This window comes from Anomaloglossus baeobatrachus, chromosome 2, assembly GCF_048569485.1.
Source record: "Anomaloglossus baeobatrachus isolate aAnoBae1 chromosome 2, aAnoBae1.hap1, whole genome shotgun sequence".
Classification (NCBI taxonomy): Eukaryota; Metazoa; Chordata; class Amphibia; order Anura; family Aromobatidae; genus Anomaloglossus; species Anomaloglossus baeobatrachus.
The window spans coordinates 715,177,958-715,203,050 of record NC_134354.1 but is presented as its reverse complement, the minus strand read 5'-3'; the positions used below and the strand labels follow the sequence as shown (position 1 = coordinate 715,203,050).

Below are 25,093 nucleotides of genomic sequence, written 5' to 3'. Positions count from 1 at the left end.
TTTCTCTACCTTAGGTTCGGCGCACCATTGAATCCAATGGGATTAGAAAAGGTTTGGCGGACCGAAGGGTCACTATTCTCTAGTCACAGTGCCAGGTCATAATGAAAGCCGTGAAAACCTAAACACAATAAACAATGCGCCGGCTTCTCACCATTTCTCCACATTCGACATTTTGTTTTTCGTTTCTCGCTACATTATATGAAAATGAATGGTGTCACTCAACAGCACAACTCCTCCTACAGAAAAGGGAGTCCTGGGACCGCTGAGTCAAGGGAAGGATTAACAAAACATAAAAAAAGTTCCAGCCTGGAAGGGAAAAAAAGGAAAAAATGGATAACCACCCAGCAATGAAGAGGTTAATGTGAGGCTGTGCGGTACGGAGCAGCGCCGCCTGCTGGCCTTCCCCATCTGCTGCCTGTGAATGGCGGCCTATAGATGCGGCTGCGCAGTGCTCTTACTTCATCCTGGTCTCCGCCTGCAGCCGCTCCGCTCTCCGCTCACTGTCCGCCGCCGCCGCCCGGCTTCTCTCCGTCCTGCCCTCCATAGCAGTGCGCCGGCTTCACAGCTGTTGACGTGTTTCCATGCCAACAAGGGTCAAGTCACGTGACACAGTCACGACAATGCCGCTTCTTTGCTGAGACACGCCTCCCCGGTCACGTGGTGGTGTAGCCATTGTGACCCATTCGTTGCTGTCGGAGCCGGCAGTCCTGAGAGAGCCGGAGATTAGAACAGAATGTGCGGCATCGGCAGGGTTAATTCCCATGCGTCATTGCGAAGTGCGCGGGAGAAATGGAGGCTCGGTCGGCGCCGGTGTACGGAGCTCTGCAGGAGGCGCTGGGTACTGACATTTGTTTTCTTGTCTTTTGCCTCTGACACAGCAAATAGGGGTTTTTTTTCTTGTTTTAAAACTGTGTATGGATTATTTTTTTGTTTTCTAAGGGGAGCTGAACTTGTGGTAACTTAACCCCTTCATGCTGTGCTGTCTCAGCAGCTGAGCCTGCGCCACTATTTTCTCACAGTTTAGAGGTTATTCCCATCTCCAAGACCCTATCCCAGTATGTATTAGGTGTAATAATAATAGTGAATCCCTCCAATTAGAAATGTAGTGCAGATCTCCTGATATAGCCATGTCTCTTACCTCATGTGCAGGGCATTGCAGGTAGGTATCCATGGTTACAACCACCAGCAATTAACTAATTGCTGGTGGTTGTAACCATGGATACCTACCTGCAATGCCCTGCACATGAGGTAAGAGACATGGCTATATCAGGAGAACTATACTACATTTCTAATTGGAGGGATTTACCAATATTATTATAATTACACCTACTACATATCAGGATAGGATATAGGAGATGGGAATACCCCTTTAAATGCAATGTGATCCCGCCCCGGCATTTATCAGCCCCTGTGATGCAGTTATGTGGAGCTACAATGCAGCTTGGGGCCACATAATCGTCTGTTAGTGCCCCTGTGTAGCCGTCGTTAGGACTTTATACTGGAGTGTTGCAGGATATAGAACCTGAGATTTTATGGGAAGAAAAAAAAAAGTTTTAAACATACTAAGGAAATAAGCGGAGGACGATGTGTCGCCGGGGACAGTTTAAACGCTCCTGTCAGTGATTGGCAGCGGCATCTTCAGCAGTCAGTGATCTCCCTGCTGGTAGAGCAGACACTGGCTGGCACAGCGGGTACACGCCCAGCATGTAGCACACATAGCTCCTGAGCCCACGTCCTCATCACACTCTGGGGGGACACATCAGTGCACTCAGAACCTCAGGGGGTTAATGTGATCCACCTGTTGGATCTAGTTAGGGGGTCTCTCTTGGTTCCCCCAGTAATGATGAATGCCCCTCTGGATGACTTCAAGGGCTTGTCCATACAATTTACTGAGCTCCTGCCCACCTCTATCCTCCCCCCAGTGCACAACTCATGGCTGTAGACTCTCTCACCCTCTCTCTCGCCCTCTCTCTCGCCCTCTCTCTCGCCCTCTCTCTCGCCCTCTCTCTCGCCCTCTCTCTCGCCCTCTCTCTCGCCCTCTCTCTCGCCCTCTCCCTCGCCCTCTCCCTCGCCCTCTCCCTCGCCCTCTCCCTCGCCCTCTCCCTCGCCCTCTCCCTCGCCATCTCCCTCGCCCTCCCTGTCCCTCTCTCTCTCCCCCGCCTGAGAGCTGCGGACACTCGTAACCAAGGTAAATATCGGGTATCCAAGCAAATTACCCGATGTTTACTTTGGTTACGTGTGCAGGGAGCCTGGCTCCTAGCAGCTGCAGACGCTCGTAACCAAGGTAAATATCGGGTATCCAAGCAAGTTACCCAATGTTTACCTTGGTTACGAGCCTCCGCAGCTGTCAGAAGCCGGCTCCCAGTCTATCACGTTCAGTTCCACTGACTCCCGATCACATGACTCCAATGCCCGCCCATAAACTTAAAGTGACAGGATCCTGCAAAATGTGTTAGCATGCGTTTTTTTGCTGTAAAAGCAGGATCCGCTTTTACAGCAAAAAAACGTTCATGACGCATGTTAAAAAAACGAAGTGTGAAAGCAGCCTTAGGTGACTGGTGCCTAGGGGGCTGCACAAGATTAGGGTGGGCTAATACCAGGGCTGTGGAGTCGGAGTCGGAGTCGTGGAGTCGGAGTCGGAGTCGGAGCTCATTTTGGTGGAGTCGGAGTCGGTATAAAATGCACCGACTCCGACTCCTAAAATATATAATAAATTGGGGACAGGAGTGCAATGCAGAATGTGCTGAATATTTTACTAAATAATAACATTTAGTATAATGCTTATATTTAAGTGAAAAATTTATTGTAGTACAATGTGAACATCTGACATTTAATTGTTTTTATGATACAATAATCAAGATATTTGGATAGAACATAAAATATTTATTGGAATACAACTTTAGAACACAAAAAACTAATAAATTGTAAATATGTAAAATATATATATATATATATATATATAATATATATATACAGTGTATATACACACACAAGATATATATGTAATCTACTGTATATTACATAGTGTATTACATATTTACAATTTATTACAGTTTTTTGTGTTCTAAAGTTGTATTCCAATAAATATATTTTATGTTCTATCCAAATATCTTGATTATTGTATCATAAAAATTATTAAATGTCTGATGTTCACATACACATATTCATGTACTACAATAAATTTTTCACCTAACTATAAGCAATATATGTAGGAGCCGGAGCCGGAGCCGGAGTCGGAGCCGGAGCCGGAGTCGGAGCCGGAGTCGGAGTCGGAGCCGGAGTCGGAGTCGGTGCAAGAGAATTTGAGGAGTCGGAGTCGGAGTCGGAGTCGAAGGTTTGGCTTACCGACTCCACAGCCCTGGCTAATACAACAGGAAGAAGTGTGTGCTCCATACATAAAACATTGGCACTTCTTATGGAAGCAATTATATCTTTATCTGAGCCCCCATATTGGTGGTTATATGTAGGGTGCGTGTATTCTCCAGATTATGAAAATTGTATAAAGTCTGATTTTTACTTTGCAGACAAATTAACCATTGAAGCTGCGGTTCTGTCCGAGCACACAAAGCGGATGGAAGAATACAACGAGACCCTGGAGAGGCTGAACAAGAGCTTTGACCAGGTGAGATGATTAGATATGTACAGACTTGTTCCCTGTAGCAAATTCAGGGGATATCACTAGAATATGCTAAAATCTTCTCATATGACGCCGGTAATGATGTCACCGAGGAGCCTGTGTTTTGTTTTTCTTTTTCGCTCCTAATTGGGAGACCCAGACAGTGGGTGTATAGCTACTGCCTCTGGAGGCCGCACAAAGAACTACACTTAAAAGTGTAAGGCCCCTCCCCTTCTGGCTATACACCCTCCCGTAGGAGTACGGATTCCTCAGTTTTAGCTTTGTGCGCAGGAGGTCAGACACGCACGCATAGCTCCATTGTTTTTAGTCAGCAGCAGCTGCTGACTATGTCGGATGGAAGAAAAGAGGGCCCATACAGGGCTCCCAGCATGCTCCCTTCTCACCCCACTGTATGTCGGAGGTGTTTGTAAGGTTGAGGTACCCATTGCGGGTACGGCGGCAGGAGCCCACATGCTGATTCCTTCCCCATCCCTTTTTACAGGGCTCTGGGTGAAGTGGGATTTACTGGTCTCCAGGCACTGAGACCGTGCTCCATCTACAGCCCCTGGAGAAGATGCTGGATGGAGCGGAGTACATCAGGGACATGGCCCTGCTTCCTCAAGGTACTCTGTGTCCCCGTGCATTTGGCGCTCACACCGCAGCATGCTGGGTGTTGTAGTGCGCCGGGGACATCAGCGCTGCGGCGCTTGTGCCATGGCCTCATTCAGCTTCGCTGAAGCAGGCACACTTCTGGGAATCGGTCGCGCCGGCCGCTGGGACTGCGGCGCGGCTGGCACTTGTGGTGCGCCGGGGACTTCAGCGCGGGCCGCGCTTTTACGGCGGCCGCGCTGATAACTCGAGTCCCCGGCTTTTGCGGCCTGCTTCCGTTCGTTCCCGCCCCCAGACCTGCCAGTCAGGAGAGGGGCGGGACGCTGGTCAGTGCATCAGCGCCGAGGGCTGGAGTCGTTTTTACATACTCCAGCCCTCACAATCGGCACAGAGGGGACACTGTTTCCCGCACTTTTGTTTAGGAACTCCCACGGCCGCCCCTCTCCACAGACGCCGGCAGCCATTCCTGCTGACACGCTGAGCTGCAGAGGGGAGCCGGGGAGACCCAGACAAGGAATTCTGCGCCTCTTACCCGCTATTCAGCGGGCGGTAAGCAGCCCTCAGGGCTCACCCCCTCTTGTGCCAGTAGTATTCTTAGTATTTTGTTTCTACAAATACTTTGTATTGCATAGCGCTGGTCGCCCTTTGGCTATAGACTCTCTCACATTGCAGAGAGCCAGCAGCATGTCGTCCGTAAAACGCAAGGGTGCCAAGGCACAGACATTATATGCTTCCTGCACCGCATGTGGGACTTTTCTACCGGCAGGCTCCACGGACCCCCATTGTGTGCAGTGCTCGGCCCCTGCGGCGCTTGCACAGTCGGGACCTCTGCTGGACGTGACCCAGGGTGTACCACCTGTGAATGCTGTCCAGGTGACAGGAACTGAGTTTGCAGCTTTTGCTGACAGAATGTCTCTCACTATGTCACAAATTCTTGACACATTGCGAGCTAGGCCTGTACTTCAGGCCACGGACACTGTGCAATCATTGCCCCCTGGTCCCCCTCAGCTGAATTACCTCCAAGCTCCGGGACGGGCACATACACCTCAGGGTGAAGACTCTGACTCGGACGATGGCCCCGGGCAGCCTAAGCGGGCTCGCTATGACGGGCCTTCACATTCATCTCAATGGTCAGGATCCCAGCGAGATGAATCTATGGGTGATGAGGCGGACGTAACTGATCAGGATTCTGATCCTGGGACCGCTCTCAATCTAGATACACCAGATGGTGACGCCATAGTTAATGATCTTATATTTAACATCAATAAGATGTTAAATATTTCCCCACCAGCTCCTCTTGTAGAGGAGTCAGCTTCGCAGCACGAGAGAATCCATTTCAGATTCCCTAAGCGTACATTAAGCACTTTTCTGGACCACGCTGACTTTAGAGACGCAATCCAGAAACCCCACGCTTATCCTGAAAGGCGTTTTTCTAAACGGCTTAAAGATACACGCTATCCTTTTCCCCCTGAGGTGGTCAAGGGTTGGACCCAGTGTCCAAAAGTGGATCCTCCAATTTCCAGGCTTGCAGCTAGATCCTTGGTTGCAGTTGAAGATGGAGCGGCACTTAAAGATGCCACTGACAGGCAGATGGAGCTCTGGCTGAAATCCATCTATGAAGCGATTGGAGCGTCGTTAGCGCCATCTTTTGCGGCCGTATGGGCACTCCAAGCTATCTCAGCCGGGCTTGCGCAAGTCGACTCAGTCACACGTGCATTTGCCCCGCAGGTAGCACCATTGACCTCGCAAATGGCGGCATTCGCGTCGTACGCGATTAATGCTGTTCTTGACGCTACAAGCCGCACGGCAGTGGCGTCAGCCAACTCCGTTGTTTTGCGTAGGGCCCTGTGGTTGAGACATTGGAAAGCAGATTCTCATTCCAAGAAGTGCTTAACCAATTTGCCTTTTTCTCGTGACCGATTGTTTGGAGAGCGTTTGGATGAAATCATCAAACACTCCAAGGGTAAGGACTCATCCTTACCGCAACACAGACAAAACAAACCCCAACAGAGGAAGGGTCAGTCTGGTTATCGGTCCTTTCGAGGACCGGGCAGGTCCCAATTCGCCTCGTCAAAAAAGACTCAAAAAGACCAGAGACGCTCAGATTCTTGGAGGTCTCAGTCACGCCCAAAAAGGACAGCCGGAGGAACCGTTGCCAAGACGGCGTCCTCCTGACTTGCAGTCTCCGATTCCCACACCCGCGGTCGGTGGGAGGCTTTCCCACTTTGGCGACATTTGGCTGTCACGCGTCAAAGACCGTTGGGTGAGGGATATTCTGTCTCACGGGTACAGGATAGAGTTCAGTTCTCGTCCGCCAACTCGTTTCTTCAGAACTTCTCCACCACCAGACCGAGCCGATGCTCTGTTGCAGGCGGTGGCCGCTCTAAAGGCGGAAGGAGTGGTGACCTCCGTCCCTCTTCAGGAACAAGGTCACGGTTTTTACTCCAATCTGTTTGTGGTCCCAAAAAAGGACGGATCGTATCGACCCGTCCTGGATCTAAAGTTGCTCAACAGACACGTAAAAGTCAGGAGGTTCCGGATGGAATCCCTACGCTCCGTCATAGCCTCAATGTCTCAAGGAGATTTTCTAGCATCAATAGATATCAAAGATGCGTATCTCCACGTGCCGATTGCACCAGAGCATCAGCGTTTCCTACGCTTCGTCATACACGACGAACACCTGCAGTTCGTAGCGTTACCTTTCGGTCTGGCAACAGCCCCCCGGGTCTTCACCAAAGTCATGGCAGCAGTAGTAGCTGTTCTGCACTCGCAGGGTCACTCGGTCATCCCGTATCTAGACGACCTGCTTATAAAGGCACCCTCTCAAGAGGCATGCCAGCACAGTCTGAAGGTGGCACTAGACACTCTTCAGAGTTTCGGGTGGATTATCAACTTTCCAAAGTCTCATCTAACCCCGACCCAATCTCTGACTTATCTTGGCATGGAGTTTCATACTCTCTCAGCGATAGTGAAGCTTCCACTGGACAAGCAGTGCTCGCTACGGACTGGAGTGCAATCTCTCCTTCAGAGCCAGTCGCACTCACTGAGGCGCCTCATGCATTTCCTAGGAAAGATGGTAGCAGCAATGGAGGCAGTCCCGTTCGCGCAGTTTCTTCTGCGCCCTCTACAATGGGACATTCTACGCCAATGGGATGGGAAATCGACGTCCCTCGACAGGACTGTCTCCCTCTCTCAGACTGCCAAGGACTCTCTGCGTTGGTGGCTTCTCCCCACCTCATTGTCACAGGGAAAGTCGTTCCTTCCCCCGTCCTGGGCAGTGGTCACGACGGATGCGAGCCTATCAGGGTGGGGAGCGGTGTTTCTCCACCACAGGGCTCAGGGGACGTGGACTCAGGAAGAGTCCACCCTGCAGATCAATGTTCTGGAAATCAGAGCAATCTATCTTGCCCTGCGAGCCTTCCAACAATGGCTGGAAGGCAAGCAGATTCGGATTCAGTCGGACAATTCCACGGCGGTGGCGTACATCAACCACCAAGGGGGAACACGCAGTCGCCAAGCTTTTCAAGAAGTCCAGCGGATTTTGACGTGGGTGGAAAGCAGAGCGTCCACCATATCCGCAGTTCACATCCCAGGCGTGGAAAACTGGGAAGCAGACTTTCTCAGTCGCCAGGGCATGGACGCAGGAGAATGGTCCCTTCACCCGGACGTGTTTCAGCAGATCTGTTGCCGCTGGGGGACGCCGGACGTCGATCTGATGGCGTCACGGCACAACAACAAGGTCCCAGTTTTCATGGCACGGTCTCACGATCACCGAGCACTGGCGGCAGACGCCTTGGTTCAGGATTGGTCGCAATTCCGACTCCCCTATGTGTTCCCACCTCTAGCATTGTTACCCAGAGTTCTCCGGAAAATCAGGTCCGACTGCCATCGAGCCATACTCGTCGCTCCAGATTGGCCAAGAAGGTCGTGGTACCCGGATCTGTGGCATCTCACGGTAGGCCAACCGTGGACACTACCAGACCGTCCAGATTTGCTGTCTCAAGGGCCGTTTTTCCATCTGAATTCTGCGGCCCTGAACCTGACTGTGTGGCCATTGAGTCCTGGATCCTAGCGGCCTCAGGTTTATCTCATGAAGTTGTTGCCACAATGAGACAGGCTAGAAAACCATCCTCAGCTACGATCTATCACAGGACGTGGAAGATATTCTTAGCGTGGTGCTTGGCTCAAGGGTTTTCTCCCTGGCCATTTGCATTGCCAATTTTTCTTTCCTTCCTGCAGTCTGGGTTGGAAAAAGGTTTGTCGCTTAGCTCTCTTAAGGGTCAAGTCTCCGCGCTATCCGTATTCTTTCAGAAGCGCTTGGCACGGCTTTCTAAAGTACGCACGTTTCTCCAAGGAGTTTCTCATATCGTTCCTCCTTACAGACGGCCATTGGAACCCTGGGATCTGAACAAGGTTCTCATTGCTCTCCAGAAGCCGCCTTTCGAGCCTTTGAAAGAGGTTCCCTTTCTCGGCTTTCACAAAAGGTAGTTTTTCTTGTGGCGGTCACGTCTCTTCGAAGAGTGTCCGAGCTAGCGGCGTTATCTTGCAAATCTCCCTTCCTGGTGTTTCACCAAGACAAGGTAGTACTGCGTCCAATTCCAGAGTTTTCTCCCAAGGTGGTTTCCTCCTTTCATCTCAATCAGGATATCACTTTGCCATCTTTGTGTCCGCATCCAGTTCACCAATTTGAAAAGGGTTTACATCTGTTGGACCTGGTGAGAGCACTCAGGATTTACATTTCTCGCACGGCGTCTCTACGCCGTTCTGATGCGCTCTTTGTCCTAGTCGCTGGTCAGCATAAGGGATCGCAAGCTTCCAAATCCACCCTGGCGCGGTGGATCAAGGAACCAATTCTTCACACATACCGTTCTGCTGGGCTTCCGATTCCATCTGGACTGAAGGCCCATTCTACCAGAGCCGTGGGTGCGTCCTGGGCATTGCGGCATCAGGCTACGGCTCAGCAAGTGTGCCAGGCGGCTACCTGGTCGAGTCTGCACACGTTTACCAAACACTATCAAGTGCATACCTACGCTTCGGCAGATGCCAGCCTAGGTAGACAGGTCCTTCAGGCGGCGGTGGCCCACCTGTAGGAAGAGGCTGTCTGACAGCCCGTTCATGTGGTATCTTTTTACCCACCCAGGGACTGCTTTTGGACGTCCCACTGTCTGGGTCTCCCAATTAGGAGCGAAAAAGAAGAAGGGAATTTTGTTTACTTACCGTAAATTCCTTTTCTTCTAGCTCCAATTGGGAGACCCAGCACCCGCCCTATTTGTTCTTAGGGTTTCGTTTTTCGGGTGCACATGTTCATGTTGTTTCTTAAGTTCTCCGATCTTGTTATCGGATTGAATTTGTTTTTGAAACTGTTATTGGCTTTCCTCCTTCTTGCTTTGGTACTAAAACTGAGGAATCCGTACTCCTACGGGAGGGTGTATAGCCAGAAGGGGAGGGGCCTTACACTTTTAAGTGTAGTTCTTTGTGCGGCCTCCAGAGGCAGTAGCTATACACCCACTGTCTGGGTCTCCCAATTGGAGCTAGAAGAAAAGGAATTTACGGTAAGTAAACAAAATTCCCTTCTTTTCTTTCTTGTTGCTCAGAATCGCCGTCCTCCCATCATTTGACAGTTCTCCCTTGCACAGTCGGGCTATGTGCACAAGGCATCTCATAAATGGAACCTGTTAGGTCCCTTTTTCCCCTCCAACCCAGCAGCATTGACACCTGTATGCCCATATTCCCTCCCTAACCAGCCCTGTATAACGCTATTCACTAATATGTGTAAAAAAAACAACTTGTAAGGCTATGTGCGCATGCTGCGTTTCTTTTTCGCTCCTAATTGGGAGACCCAGACAATTGGGTGTATAGCTATTGCCTCCGGAGGCCACACAAAGTATTACACTTAAAAGTGTAAGGCCCCTCCCCTTCTGGCTATACACCCCCAGTGGGATCACTGGCTCACCAGTTTTAGCTTTGTGTGCGAAGGAGGCAACACATCCACGCATAGCTCCACTGTTTAGTCAGCAGCAGCTGCTGACTATGTCGGATGGAAGAAAAGAGGGCCCATACAGGGCTCCCAGCATGCTCCCTTCTCACCCCACTTCATGTCGGAGGTGTTTGTTAAGGTTGAGGTACCCATTGCGGGTACGGAGGCTGGAGCCCACATGCTGCTTCCTTCCCCATCCCTTTTTACAGGGCTCTGGGTGAAGTGGGATTCTATCGGTCTCCAGGCACAGAGACCGTGCTCCATCCACAGCCCCTGGTATCTGCTGGACATGGAGCGGAGTATCTTCAGGGACATGGCCCTGCTACATGGAGGTACTCTGTGTCCCTGTTGGGACCGCGCAGACACACGGCAGCACTGCTGGGTGTGTTAGTGCGCCAGGGACAGCGGCGCTGTCCGCACTAGTGCCATCGCACACCACAGCGTTGCTGGGTGTGTTAGTGTATTGGGTGACTACCGCGCTAACCGCCGCTGCCGTTTTTATTTAAGGCGCCGCTGGGATTTGTGGTGCGCCGGGGACTTCCGCGCCGGCCAGCACTGATACGCCGGCCGCGCTTATTAACTCGAGTCCCCGGCTTCTGGGCCTAGTCTCCCTTCGTTACCGCCCACAGGCCTGACAGTCAGGGTAGGGGCGTGACGCTGCATAGCACAGCAGCGCTGAGAGCTGGAGTATGTTTTGCATACTCCACCCCTCTCACTGTGTGCACTGTGAAACCGGATTCCCGCACTTTCTCAGGCACGCCCACGGCTTCCTTCTCTGCACAGGACGCCGGCAGCCATTAGTGTCAGTTTCTGTACGATACAGAGACAAGTGTGGAAGACCCTGGCATTCTGATAGTCACACAATCGCTGCAACAGGCGTTAAGCAGCACCTGGGGTGCTAACCCCACTAGTGCAGAAGTGCACTTATAGATATGCTTGTACTATATACATTGCACTGTTTGGTCGCACGTTGTATATACCCTCCTGGATTGTGCGGAGGAGTTATCAGCATATTCTCTGTGTAAAACAAAGGTGCAGAACCACATGTTTTTCTATGCAGCCGGTACAGCATGTACGGCTATACGGCCGGCAGGTTACATAGACCCCCATTGTATCCAACACAGCCGGAGTCTCTGCTAATGGCCAGAGGATGAGGACGGTGTCTGCAGTATTTACTGACAGATTTTCTGAGACTATGGCTATGATACTAGAAGCCTAGCAGTCCGGACATGTCTCTCACAACATGGGCACTGTTGAATCATTGATCCATGGCCCCCCTCAGTGTGAACAACTAACAGCTCCGGGAATGTCACACGCATCCCAGAGTCACGGCTCTGCACAGACGTCAGTCCCAGACAGCCTAAGCGGGCTCACTATGAGCGGCCCTCGGTTTCATCAGGGTCCTAGCAGAAGGACTCTCTGTGTAATGAGGCGGAAGTAGCGGCTCAGGATTCTGATCCTGAGACCGCTCTCAATCTGGATACAGCTAATGGTGACGCCATAGTGAATAATCTTATAGCGTCCATCAATAGAATGTTGGTTATTTCTCACCCAGCTCCTCCAGTGGAGGAGTCAGCTTCACGTTTTTTTTTTCTGGACCACTCTACCTTCAGAGAGGCAGTCCAGGAACACCACACTTATCCAGATATGCGCTTCTCCAAACGGCTTAGGATACACGTTATCCCTGCCCCCTGACGTGGTCAAGGACTGGACCCAGTGTCCCAAGCGGCATCCTCCAATCTCCAGGCTTGTAGCTAGATCCATAGTTGCAGTGTGAGATGGAGCTGCACTTAAAGATGCCACTGACAGACAGATGGATCTCTGGTCTAAATCCATCTATGAGACTGTCGGCGCACCGTTGGCTCCAGCATTCTCACCTTTGGGGCACTCCAAGCTATTTCAGCTTGTCTTACACAGATTGACACGGTTACACGTACATCTGTGCCGCAGGTGGCATCCTTAACCTCTCAAATGTCTGCATTTCTTTCTTACGCGATTCAGGTTGCCCTAGACTCTGCGAACCGTACGGCAGTAGCCTCCGCTGCTCCGTGTTTTTAAGCAGAGCCTGGTCTGCTCGTTAAGTGAATGGAAGGCAGATTCTGCTTCCAAAAAAGGGTGCTTAACCAGTTGCCTTTTTCTGCTGACCGACTGGTGAGCGTTTGGATGTAACCATTAAACAGTCCAGGGGTAAGGATTCATCCTTTCCTCAGCCCGGACACAACAAACCCCAACAGAGCAGGAGGCAGTCGGGGTTTCGGTCTTTTCGAGGCTCGGGCAGGTCCCATTTTTCCTCGTCCAATGTGAACTCAAAAGGATCAGAGGAGCTCAGATTCTTGGCGGGCTCAGTCACGCCCCAAAAAAGAGACAGTCTGAAAACCCGCTTCCAAGGCGGCTTCCTCATGACTTGCGGCCTCCTCTCTCCGCATCCTCGGTCGGTAGCAGGCTCTCCCGCCTTGGCGATATTTAGCTGCCATAGGTCAATGACCGTTGGGTGTGAGACATTCTGTCTCACGGGTACAGGATAGAGCTCACTTCTCGTCCTCCAACTCGATTCTTCAGAACTTCTCCACCTCACGGCTGAGCCGCTGCTCTTCTGCAAACAGGGTGCACTCTATAGGCAGAAAGAGTGATGACCCCCGTTCCTCTTCAGGAACAAGGTCACGGTTTTTACCCCAAATTATTTGCGGTGCCTATAAGAACGGGCCGTTCCGTCCCGTTCTGGATCTAAAACTGCTCAGCAAGCTCGTGGACACCAGGCGGTTCCGGATGGAATCCCTCCGCCATGTCATCGCCTCAATGTCCCAAGGAGATTTCCTAGCATCATTAGGCATCAAGGATGCTTATCCGCACGTGCCGATTGATCCAGAGCACTAGCGTCTCTACGCTTTGTTATAGGAGACGAACACCTTCTGTTCGTAGCTCTACCTTCCGGCTAGCGACAGTCCCACTGGTCTTCGCCAAGGTCAGGGCAGCAGTAGTCACAGTCCTGCACTCTCAGGGTCACTCTGTGATCCCATATTTAGACGATCTACTTGTCAAGGCACTCTCTTAGGAAACATGCCGACACTGCCCGAACGTTGCGCTGGAGACTCTCTAGAGTTTTGGGTGGATCATCAACTTTTTAAAGTCAGATCCGACCCCGACCCTATCGCTAACATATCTAGGCATGGAGTTTCATACTCTCTCAGTGATAGTGAAGCTTCCGCTAGACAAACAGCCTTCACTACGGGCTGCAATCTCTTCTTTAAGAACCAGTCGCACACATTGAGACGCCTCATGCACTTCCTACGTAAGATGGTAGCAATGGAGGCAGTTCTTTTCGCGCAGTTTCATCTGCGTCCACTACAATGTGACATTCTCCGCCAATGGGACGGGGAGTCGACCTCCCTCAACAGAGTCGTCTTTCTTTCTCAGGCGGCCAAGGAATCTCTACGGTGGTGGCTTCTTCCCACCTCATGGTCAAAAAGAAGGTCCTTCCTATCCCCATCCTGGGCGATAGTTACGACAGACGCGAGTCTATCAGGGTGGGGAGCAGGTTTTCTCCACCACAGCGCTCAGGGTACGGGGACTCAGCAAGAGTCCACCCTTCAGATCAATGTTCTTGAACACAGAGCAGTGTATCTTGCCCTACAAACCTTCCAACAGCAGCTGGAAAGCAAGCAAATCCGACTTCAGTCGGACAACTCCACAGCGGTGGCATACATCAACCACCAAGGAAGAATGCGCAACCGGCAAGCCTTCCAGAAAGTCCGGCAGGTTCTGATGTGGGTGGAAGACACGGCATCCACCATATCCACAGTTCACATCCCAGGCGTGGACTAGGAAGCTGACTTCCTAAGTCGCCGGGGTGTGGCCGAAAGGGTATGGTCTCTTCACCCGGACGGGTTTCAGGAGATCTGGCGCCGCTGACAGAGGCCGGACGTCGATCTAATGGCGTCACGGCACAACAACAATGTGCCAGCTTCATGGCACGGTTTCACAATCATCGAGCTCTGGCGGCAGACGCCTTAGTTCAGCATTGGTCGCAGTTCCAGCTACCTTATGTGCCACCTCTGGCATTGTTGCCCAGAGGGCTGCGTTAGATCAGGACCGACTGCGGCCGCGCCATCCTCGTCACTACAGATTGGCCGAGGATGTTGTGGTTCCCGGTTCTGTGGTGCCTCACGGTAGGCTAACCGGGGGCACTACCAGACCAATCAGACTGGCTGTCTCAAGGGCCATTCTTCCATTTGAATTCTACGGCCCTCAACCTGATGGTGTGGCTTTGAGTCCTGGAACCTAGTGTCGTCAGGATTACCTCAGGACGTGGTTGCCACCATGAGACAGGCTAGCATACCAACGTCCGCCAAGATTGACCACAGGACGTGGAAGATATTCTTATCTCGGTGCTCGGCGCAGGGTGTTTCTCCCTGGCCGGTTGCATCGTCTATGTTTCCTTCCTTCCTGCAATCTAGGTTGGAAAAAGGGTTGTCGCTCAGTTCCCTTTAGGGACAAGTCTCAGCGCTATCTGTATTTTTTCAGAAACGACTTCCTCAGGTACGCACGTTCCTACGGGGAGTTTGTCTTCTCAGCACTCCGTACAGGCGACCGTTAGAGCCCTGGGATCTGAACAAGGTTCTAATTGCTCTCCAGATGCCGCCTTTCGAGCCTTTGAAAGAGGTCTCCCTTCCCGCTTTTCTCGGGAAGTGGCCTTCTAGTAACGGTCTCGTCTCTTAGGAGAGTTTCCGAGCTAGCAACGCTCTCATACAAATCTCCCTTCCTGGTCCTTCACCAGGACAGGGTGGTTCTGCGTCCGATTCCGGAATTTCTCCCTAAGGTGGTATCCCACTTTCATATCAATGAGAATATCACCTCACCTTCTTTGTGTCCTCGTCCAGTCCATCAATTTCAGAAAGATTTGCATCTGTTGGTTCTGGTGAGAGCACTCAGGTTCTACTTCCCGCATGGCGCTCCTGCGCCACCCGGATGCACTCTTTGTCCTTGTCGCTGGTCGGCGTAAACAGTCGCAAGCTTCTGAATCCACCCTGGCTCGGGGGATCGAGGAACCAATTCTTGAAACCTACAGTTCTACTGGGCTTCTGGTTCTCTCAAGGCTGAAGGCCCATTCTACCAGAGCCGTGGGTGCATCCTGGGCATTACTGCACCAGGCTGCGGCTCAGCAGGTGTGTCAAGGCACCTACATGATTGAGTCTGCATACTTTTACCCAGCATTTTCAAGTGCATACCTACGCTTCGGCAGACGCCAGCCTAGGTAGATAAGTCCTTCAGGCGGCGATTGCCCACCTGTAGGAAAGGGCTGTTTCACGGCCCTATCACGAGGTATTCTTTTACCCACCCAGGGACTGCTTTTGGACGTCCCAATTGTCTGGGTCTCCCAATTAGGAGCGAAAAAGAAGAAGGGAATTTTGTTTACTTACCGTAAATTCCTTTTCTTCTAGCTCCAATTGGGAGACCCAGCACCCGCCCTGTTTTTTCGGGGTTTTTCTGTTTTTTCGGGTACACATGTTGTCCATGTGGTATGGTTCAGTTCTCCGATGTTTCCTCGGATTGAATTGGTCTTTAAACCAGTTATTGGCTTTCCTCCTTCTTGCTTTGGCACTAAAACTGGTGAGCCAGTGATCCCACTGGGGGTGTATAGCCAGAAGGGGAGGGGCCTTACACTTTTAAGTGTAATACTTTGTGTGGCCTCCGGAGGCAATAGCTATACACCCAATTGTCTGGGTCTCCCAATTGGAGCTAGAAGAAAAGGAATTTACGGTAAGTAAACAAAATTCCCTTCTTTTTTGACGCGTTTTTGGCCGCTAAAAATGCACCTGCGGCAAAAAATGCATGCGTTTTTTTACCGCGATTTGGTGCGTTTTTGGCTGCGTTTTGCTGCGTTTTTGATCTCTGCGTTTTTCCAATGCATTGCATGGGGGGAAAACGCAGAAAAACGCAGGAAAGAATTGACATGTCCATTTTTTTTTTTTTTTTTTTTTAAGCTCAAAAACGCAGCTTAAAAAAAAAGTTGTGTGCGGACAGCAAAAATGAAAACTCATAGGGCGGCTTTGCACGTTGCAACATCGCACGTGCGATGTCGGTGGGGACAAATCGAAAGTGATGCACATCCGGCGTCCCTTTCGACATCGTAGTGTGTAAATCCTAGATGATACGATGAACGAGCGCAAAAACGTCGTTATCGTATCATCGGTGTAGGCTCCGACTTTTTCAAAATTACACTGCCGCGACAGGTACGATGTAGTTCCTCGTTCCTGCGGCAGCACACATCGCTGTGTATGAAGCCGCAGGAGCGAGGAACATCACCTTACCTGCCGCCGGCGGCTATACGGAAGGAAGAAGGTGGGCGGGATGTTTACATCCTGCTAATCTCCGCCCCTCCGCTTTGATTAGCCGCCTGCCATGTGACGTCGCTCTGACGTTGTACGACCCGCCCCCTTAGGAAGGAGGCGGGACGCCGGCCAGAGCGACGTCGCAGGACAGGTGAGTGCATGTGAAGCTGGCGTAGCGATAATGTTCGCTACGCCAGGAATCACAAGATATCGATGCTGCGACGGGGGCGGGGACTATCGCGTGCGACATCGCAGCATCGGCTTGCGATGTCGCAACGTGCAAAGCCTGCCATAGACTTTGCTGGGGAAGCAATGTCATGCAGTTTTGAGGCCAAAAGCGCAAAAACGCCGCGAAAAACGCACTGTGTGAACTTACCCTAAACCTCGCTGCCACTATGCTAATTAGGCCTGTGACTAGTCACAGGGGTGTTAGCTTCCCAGACTAGTCGGCTCTTTTTTTTTTTCATGTTATCACACCCCTGTGGGCAATATATTCACAGGAATAGTTAAGTTGGAGAAACCAAACAGAAAAATGAATCACAGAAAAAAGATAATTGTATCACAATACTGGTTAATTTATGCTTATGTCTTCATATCCATAGTAATCACAAGTTACCACCACCAGATATTCACCCTCAAAGCCATTTAAACCAGTTGATCTTACAGTAGTCGGACATGGACACTGTTGTCCTAGGTCTGTCAGTTCAGTCTATGACACAGTCATCAATCCAATTGAGTCCAATATCTTAATTCTACTTCAGGAGCGAGAAAACATCAAGAAAATAATCCAAAGCATTTCCCCTCTCGAAAGAGGTTCATCAGGGGTATATATGGAATAGAATGTGACCGCTTTAGGTACTCATAGATAGATATGTATACAGAGATGTTTGTTCTTTCATAAAAACAGTTGTAGAATATGGGACCACCGAAAAGGTAATCTGAAGACAGTAGACTAGGTGCTTCTGATGTATCAGCACCCAGAGTGCTCCTTTAGGGGTACTTCTCACATAGCAAGATCGCTGCTGAGTCACGGTTTTGTGATGCACCAGTGACCTCATTAGCGATCTCGCTGTGTGTGACACTGAGCAGCGATCTGGCCCCTGCTGTGAAATCGCTGCTCGTTACACACTGCTCTGGTTCATTTTTTGCTCGTTGCTCTCCCGCTGTGAAGCACACATCGCTGTGTTTGACAGCGAGAGAGCAACAATCTGAATGTGCAGGGAGCAGGGAGCCGGCGTCTGGCAGCCTGCGGTAAGCTGTAACCAGGTAAATTTCGGGTAACCAAGCGAAGTGCTTTGCTTGGTTACCCAATATTTACCTTGGTTACTAGCGTCCACCGCTCTCAGGCTGCCAGTCCCTGCTCCCTGCACACGTAGCCGGAGTACACATCAGGTAAATAAGGAAAGCGGTTTGCTTATTAACCCGATGTGTACTCTGGCTAGGAGTGCAGGGAGCCAGTGCTAAGTGGTGTGCGCTGGTAACCAAGGTAAATATTGGGTAACCAAGCGAAGTGCTTTGCTTGGTTACCCGATATTTACCTTAGTTACCAAGCGCAGCGTCGCTTCCACGCGCCGCAGGTCGCTGGTCTCTGGTGAGATCTGCCTGATTGACAGGTCACCAGCGACCATGTAGCGACGCACCAGTGATCCTGACCAGGTTAGATCGCTGGTGGGATCGCTGGAGCGTCGCTAAAGTGTGACGGTACCCTTATGACAGAACTGCTGGATTAGGAAGCCTCTTTTATAGGAAGATCCATTATCATATAATCTCTATTAAGTAGAGTTCAAAATCTCATAAATCCATGGTGGCAGCCAAACGGTGGTGTTTTATTTCCCATAGGGCTTGTGACATATAAATCTATTCAATGGAAGCTGACAGCACAGCTAACAATGTGTGCACATCACAAGTCCTCACTGTCTGCTGTATATCAGATTGGATGCCAAATGTATACAGATTACAGATGTCCTATAGTCCAGTGAGACTCAGCATGAAGCGAGTTGCTGTAGCTCCAGTATCGGTTCTCAGAGTGGCCCCTGTGGGCATCATAACATGATTTTCACAAGCCGAAGTCATAATTCCAGCTCCTGGAAATCTTGCACATGCGTGCTTCTCATTTTGGCGGTGTCCGTGCACCTCAGAAGGAGGGTGTACGCTTCCCGGCTTCATTAGGTGCACTGTGCGTGACTGGAAGTTCAGAAGATGGCTCACGTACACGTCTTCTGAACTCCGTTATTGACAGCGTGCCTAATGAAGCCGGGAAGCGCACACCCTCCTTCTGAGGTGCACGGACACCGCCAAAATGAGCCACGCACATGCGTGAGATCTCCAGGAGTTGGTTAGATGCAGGCTTGTGAAAATCATGTTATCACAGCTACAGGGGCGTGATAACATGGAAAGATGGCCGACTAATGCCCCTGCGATTAGTCACATATAAACTACGCCTTTCCTAAGTAAGGGTATGTGCGCACGTTGCTTTTTACCTGCTTTTTACCTGCTTTTCTGCTGCTTTTTCTTCTGCGCTGTTTAATGCCAAAATGGATGTGTTCTTCTATTCAAGCAAAGTCTATGGGAATTTGGGTTTCTTGTTCACACTATGTTGTTCAAAATGCTGCCTTTTTGTGGCAGAAATTTGGTCAAAAACTCAGCTTTTCAAAGAAGCAACATGTCAATTGTTTTTGCCATTTGGGTTTTGCACTGCAAAGCTGAGTTTTTGACCAAAGTTCTGCCACAAAAAGGCAGCATTTTGAACAACATAGTGTGAACAAGAAACCCAAATTCCCATAGACTTTGCTTGAATAGAAGAACACATCCATTTTGGCATTAAACAGCGCAGAAGAAAAAGCAGCAGAAAAGCAGGTAAAAAGCAGGTAAAAAGCAACGTGCGCACATACCCTAAGGCTACTTTCACACTTGCGTTGGACGGCTTCCATAGCATTGCGTTGTGTGATGGATGCAACGGATGCGTTACATATAGTGGCACAATAAATGCTACGGATCGTACAAAACAACGGAAAGCTTTTTTTTTTTTGTTTCCTTTTCTTCTTTACAGTTTTACCGGCAGCAGACTATTGTGAACGATCAGCTGATCACCCTCCATAGCCGGCTGCCGGTCGCTCAGCTAAGCGCTCTCACATGCCGGCTGCTGGTCACTCAGCTGAGCGCTCTCACATGCCGGCGGCCGGTCGCTCAGCTGAGCGCTCTCACATGCCGGCGGCCGGTCGCTCAGCTGAGCGCTCTCACATGCCGGCGGCCGGTCGCTCAGCTGAACATTCGGCCACCAAAAGACAAAATAAAGTTTGTGATTTTTAAAAAAAAAAAAAGAGCATGCACTGTGAATTCCTACGGATTGCGCTGCTCAAAAAAACGTTACATGCTGCGTTTCTGCCGCCTGACGCAGCGTCAAAATAATGACGCTGCGTCGTCCAGCGGATGCAGCGCTGACACTTGCGTTACAGTGCGTTGTCCATACAAATCTATGGAGAATAGCGCAGTGTGTTAACGGACTGCGCTATTCTCCATAGTGACGGAATGCGCTGAACGCAAGTGTGAAAGTACCCTAAATCTTAAAATAAACATTCATATTAGTGAATAGCGGTATACTGGGCTGGTTAGGCAGGGACTTTGGCCATACAGGTGTTAATGCTGCTGGGTTGGAGGGAAGAGGGGACCTGAGAGGTTTATTTTAAGGCTGAAGTCACACTTGCATCCATCACACCGCCCAGACTGGCCGCCGGCTCTCCTGATCTGGGCGTGTCAGCTTCATGTATTTCTGTGTAGCTGACCCGCTCCTGTCAGGAGAGCCGCTGCTCCAGGCGATGCGATCCTCACGCGAGTCACGCGCAAGTGATTCCAAGCTAAGGCAGATTCTGGCTGGGAAAAGCGATCAAGAAACAGAACATTGAACATACATTCAGCAATGGAAAATGACTTGCTGTGGAACTGTTCAGTCTTTTGAGACTTTTTTTTTTTTTTTTTTAATTGTTTCTGGCTTTGTACGCTATGAAGCTATAATAGCTCTGACCTGATTATTATTCTTCAGGTGGCTTGCACTATCTTAAATATTTATGCAAATAAAATAAAATAAAAAAAAAAATGCAAAGACACTTTAGATTTTAGGAAAAACCAGCTGCCATCTTCTGCACCAAACAATGCTGTTACTCCGATGTTTAAAAAGTGCCGCCTGCACACACCCTCGGGGCCTTATTCAGCTGTCCACTTTTATGTACATTTTACGTTCTTCATTTATAGAAAATGTACCCGCTATAGTTTAGGCCCCCTTCACACGTCAGTGATTCTGGTACATATGTGCAAGTTTTTATATGTACCAGTATCACGGCCATACGCAGACCCATTATAATCAATGGGTCTGCGCGCACATCAGTGATTTTTCACTGACCGTCTCTCCGTGCGGTGTACACGCGTGTTTGTGTACGCCGCACGGAGACATGTCTGTTTTTGTTTTTTTTTCTGCCATCACCGATGTCCCATGGACCACACTATGGTGTGATCTGTGAATAACGAACCAGAAAAACACGGATATTGAAAATAAAAAGCATTTTAAACTCGCCCGTCTCCAGCGACGCTGTGTCCTGCCTCTGCAGTTTCCTGCCCATCCAATTACTGTCATGCATATTTATTTATGCAGGCACAGCTGACCCGGAAGCAGCTGCAGAGGTGACACAGCGGCGGCCAGATGCTGCATCGCGGGACTTTTCAGCACCATGGACAGCAGGAACGGGACAGGTGAGTTTATTTCCATGTGCAATCACGGATTGCACATGGACAACCCAAGTGTGCCATGAATCACGGAACACAAAGGGACACGTGTTTTTAACACGCCAGTGAAAAACGTCTGTGTTTGTCACTGACGTGTGAAACGGGCCTTAGGCTATGTGCGCACGTTGCGTACTGGCCCTGTAGAAATTTCTGCAGCGATTTGAACAGCACACGTGCGCTTCAAATCGCTGCACAAAGAGTCCGTAGTGAAAAAAAAAAGCCGATTCCATGCGCTCTGAGTGTAGCCCCTCCCATAGACAGAGCAGGGACTGCATGCAGAGCGCACAAAAGAAGTGACATGTCACTTTCAAGAACGCACGCTTCGGGCAGCAGCTGAAGCGCTGCGCTCTAATATGCCATGTGCGCACGTCTCCTGCACAATCTTCATAGATTATGCTGGGGACGCAGGATGCATGCAGTTACGCTGCGGTGCAGATTGCAGCGTAACTGCATGCAAATACGCAACGTGCGCACATAGCCTTAGGGCGGCTTTGCACGTTGCAACATCACACGTGCGATGTCGGTGGGGTCAAATCGAAAGTGACGCACATCCGGCATCGCATGCGACATCGTAGTGTGTAAATCCTAGATGATACGATTAACGAGCGCAAAAGCGTCCTTATCGTATCATCGTTGTAGGCTCCGACTTTTTCAAAATTACGCTACCGCGACAGGTACGATGTTGTTCCTCGTTCTTGCGGCAGCACACATCGCTGTGTATGAAGCCGCAGGAGCGAGGAACATCACCTTATCTGCTGCCAGCGGCTATACGGAAGGAAGAAAGTGGGCGGGATGTTTACATCCTGCTCATCTCCGCCCCTCCGCTTTGATTGGCCGCCTGCCGTGTGACATCGCTCTGACATTGTACGACCCGCCCCCTTAGGAAGGAGGCGGTTCGCCGGCCAGAGCGACGTCGCAGGACAGGTGAGTGCATGTGAAGCTGGCGTAGCGATAATGTTCGCTACGCCAGGAATCACAAGATATCGCTGCTGCGACAGGGGCGGGGACTATCGCGTGCGACCTCGTAGCATCGGCTTGCGATGTCGCAACGTGCAAAGCCCACCTTAGAGTGCTGTTCACATCTGTGTTTTTTCTTTGTAGACCAAAAATCCACAAAAATTAAATGGAGACGTCCAGTTTTTGATCCAAGTCTAAGATCAAACTTGCCCATTTAAATTAATGGTTTTGTGAAGGAAAAAAATGGCCTGCACACAGATATCCTCAGTGCTGTACATCTTATAACTATTTAGTACATAGGTAGAAGCTTGGAAAACTTTTTTGCTTTTGAGATAAACATGGATCAGACATTGATGGTACAAATTGACTCACTGACCAAAATTGGATGAAAATCTGTTCCATCGAATTGATGAAAAATACCGCACCCGCCATATACAAGAAGAAATGGACATCTGGGGGAGGCCTAACTGGGAGAAAACTGGCAGAGGAGGGGAACCCCAAGCCCACGCTCACAGCCAGGTTCATGGTGACCTCACCTCTAAGGTGTCTGGATGAGGAAGGGTCACCTAATCCTGCTCCTGAAGCCAGAAATGGCCGGAGGCGGCTCACAATGACCACTTGTCATCACAATCTTCATGTGGCTGGATATTAATGCTCAGTGATCTCGAGCAGCACAGTAATGGTGATCTTCATCCTATCCGCAGTGCCGGTATCCTTCATATCCACATCAGGGGTACTAACATACAGTGCAATTTTTGCCCCATCTGAAATACCTTTTTCTATCTTTTGCTACAGGTTCAGGCCAGACTTGTGCGTGTTGCGTCTGTGAAACCATCGTTCAGCAAAATCCTTGTGTAAAAGACCCTGATGGCTGAGGTCAAAGGAAGATATGTCCATCGCCCTTCATTATTTGTATCCATGTGGAGGTATATTTACAAATAGAAGAAAACCGATGAAATTGAGGATGAATATTGTAGAATGTAATAATAAATCATGATATTAATTGTACAGAATGATATGTAATGTACTTTAATACAGTCACTGCTTCCAGGAGTATTTTATAATAAAAAATATATATATTATATAAAATTATATTTTTTTTACACTATGAACCAAAATATTGAACATTAATCAGGTTCTTTCTTTCCCAGTGCCCCATGTGTGGAAAATCAAGCAGTATTAGGGCTCACTCACACAAGCATGTAACATGGGAGAGTGCTATATGATGTTTTGTCTGATAGCCTATGGCCAGTTTCAGACGTCCGTGTTGAATCAGGTACTAGTCACACGCATGGTTATGGTCATATGTGGGTCGCACGTGTGACAGGTACCGGAGAAAACACAGGTCTGTGAAATAAAAAGATTTTCCATATTTACCTGCTTACTCAGGCTCTGCTGCCTCCTGCTCCTGACCACCGCTCATTATATTCATCGATTATTCACCACACTCAGGACCTGGAAGCCGCAGCAGCGCCGAGGACAACATCGCGGGGACAGGGGAGTATTCTGCAAGCACAGTGACATCCAGGTCATCGGAGTTCCCAATGAACTCTGATGACATCCTGATGACCCGCGTTACAGCTTCACGGGTTCATCAGAGTTCAGTGGGAACGGTGATGAGTCACCAATGCTGTCCCCGTGATACTCCGGCTTCCAGATTCTACACACACACACACACACACACACACACACACACACTGCTGTATACTCACCCAGCAATGCGGTCCCCGGCACTGAAGTCCCCAGCGATGCTCCGGCTTCCAGCTCCTCGCTGCAGTGAATATTCACTGAGTATTATGAGCGGGGGTCAGGAGCCGGAGGCAGCAGAGCCGGACAGAGGTAAATATAAAAAATATTTTTATTAAAAAGACCTGTTTTCTCTGGTACGTGTCACACGGATGACATCAGTGTGCGATCCATGTGACGGCTGTGCTGCCGGAGAAAAAAAACGGACATGCCTGCGTGTGTGCATACGGGGTCATGAGAGGTCACACGGTCCGTGTGAAAACACCTCTGTGTGAGTAACCGCAAATAATAACATGGGTACGTGTGGCATCCGAGTTAAAAAAACCCCCCAAAAAACGGATGTCACACGTACCTGAAACACGGACGTCCGAAACCAGCCTAACGTTGGGCCAAGTGCTATGTGTGCACGCTGAGTTTTTGGTGCACATACTTTCTGCATCAAATCTGCACCTTCTGGAAGAAAAACGCACCAAAAAAACCACATGCATTTTTTTTTTCTATGCGTTTTCCATAATGAAGTCCATTGGTGGAAGGTCTGCAAAATTCAGGCAAAAATGCACCAAGAAATGACATGCTGAAGATCATTTTCTGCACCAATCTGTAAGAAAAAACCCAATGTGTGCACAGCACTTAAGAACTCTGTTGGACTTTGCTGGCATAAGGATAGACATGCAGGTTTGTGACACAACTGCACCAAAAAACGCAGCGTGCGCACACAGCCCTATACTATGGGGCAGCGCCAACCAGAGCTTTTTTTTTTTTTCTCATGCCGATTTGGCGTGAGGAAACAAAAAAATTGCAGCTTGTTGTGAGTGCATCTGATAATCAAGTGACACGCACTTATATAATTTATGGGTGTTTGGAAATCATCGGAGTGCAGTCTGATATACACTGATACTGATGGAGAAACTCTGTTCTCGGTCTTGTCTCCTGTGCTCTGATTCTGGCATGTGAGAGAATTGGATCACAGTAAATGACACTTGGCTCACATCTGATCAGAGTGGCATTAAAGGAAATCTGTCAGCTGATATTTATTTTTTTTCTGCTACAAAACTTAAAGGTGGTGTCACACACAGCGACAAC

General features: G+C 49.8%; 1 protein-coding gene and 1 long non-coding RNA gene across 3 annotated transcripts in view; one reads left to right on the top strand and one right to left on the bottom strand.

Moving 5' to 3' along the window:
- CCDC169 (coiled-coil domain containing 169) overlaps window positions 1–797 on the bottom strand; it is a 93,380-nt gene extending 92,583 nt beyond the window's left edge. For both annotated transcript variants that reach the window (XM_075334604.1, XM_075334605.1), the window contains exon 1: window positions 459–797. In XM_075334604.1, the coding sequence (XP_075190719.1) occupies window positions 459–544 (86 nt within the window). In that variant the 5' untranslated portion in view covers window positions 545–797. The remainder of the gene's footprint in view (window positions 1–458) is intronic.
- LOC142290634 (uncharacterized) lies at window positions 651–23,314 on the top strand. Its single transcript, XR_012750356.1, has 3 exons — window positions 651–838; window positions 3,525–3,622; window positions 23,060–23,314. It is a non-coding gene; the product is annotated as an uncharacterized LOC142290634 (long non-coding RNA).
- The last annotated feature ends 1,779 nt before the right edge of the window (window positions 23,315–25,093 follow it).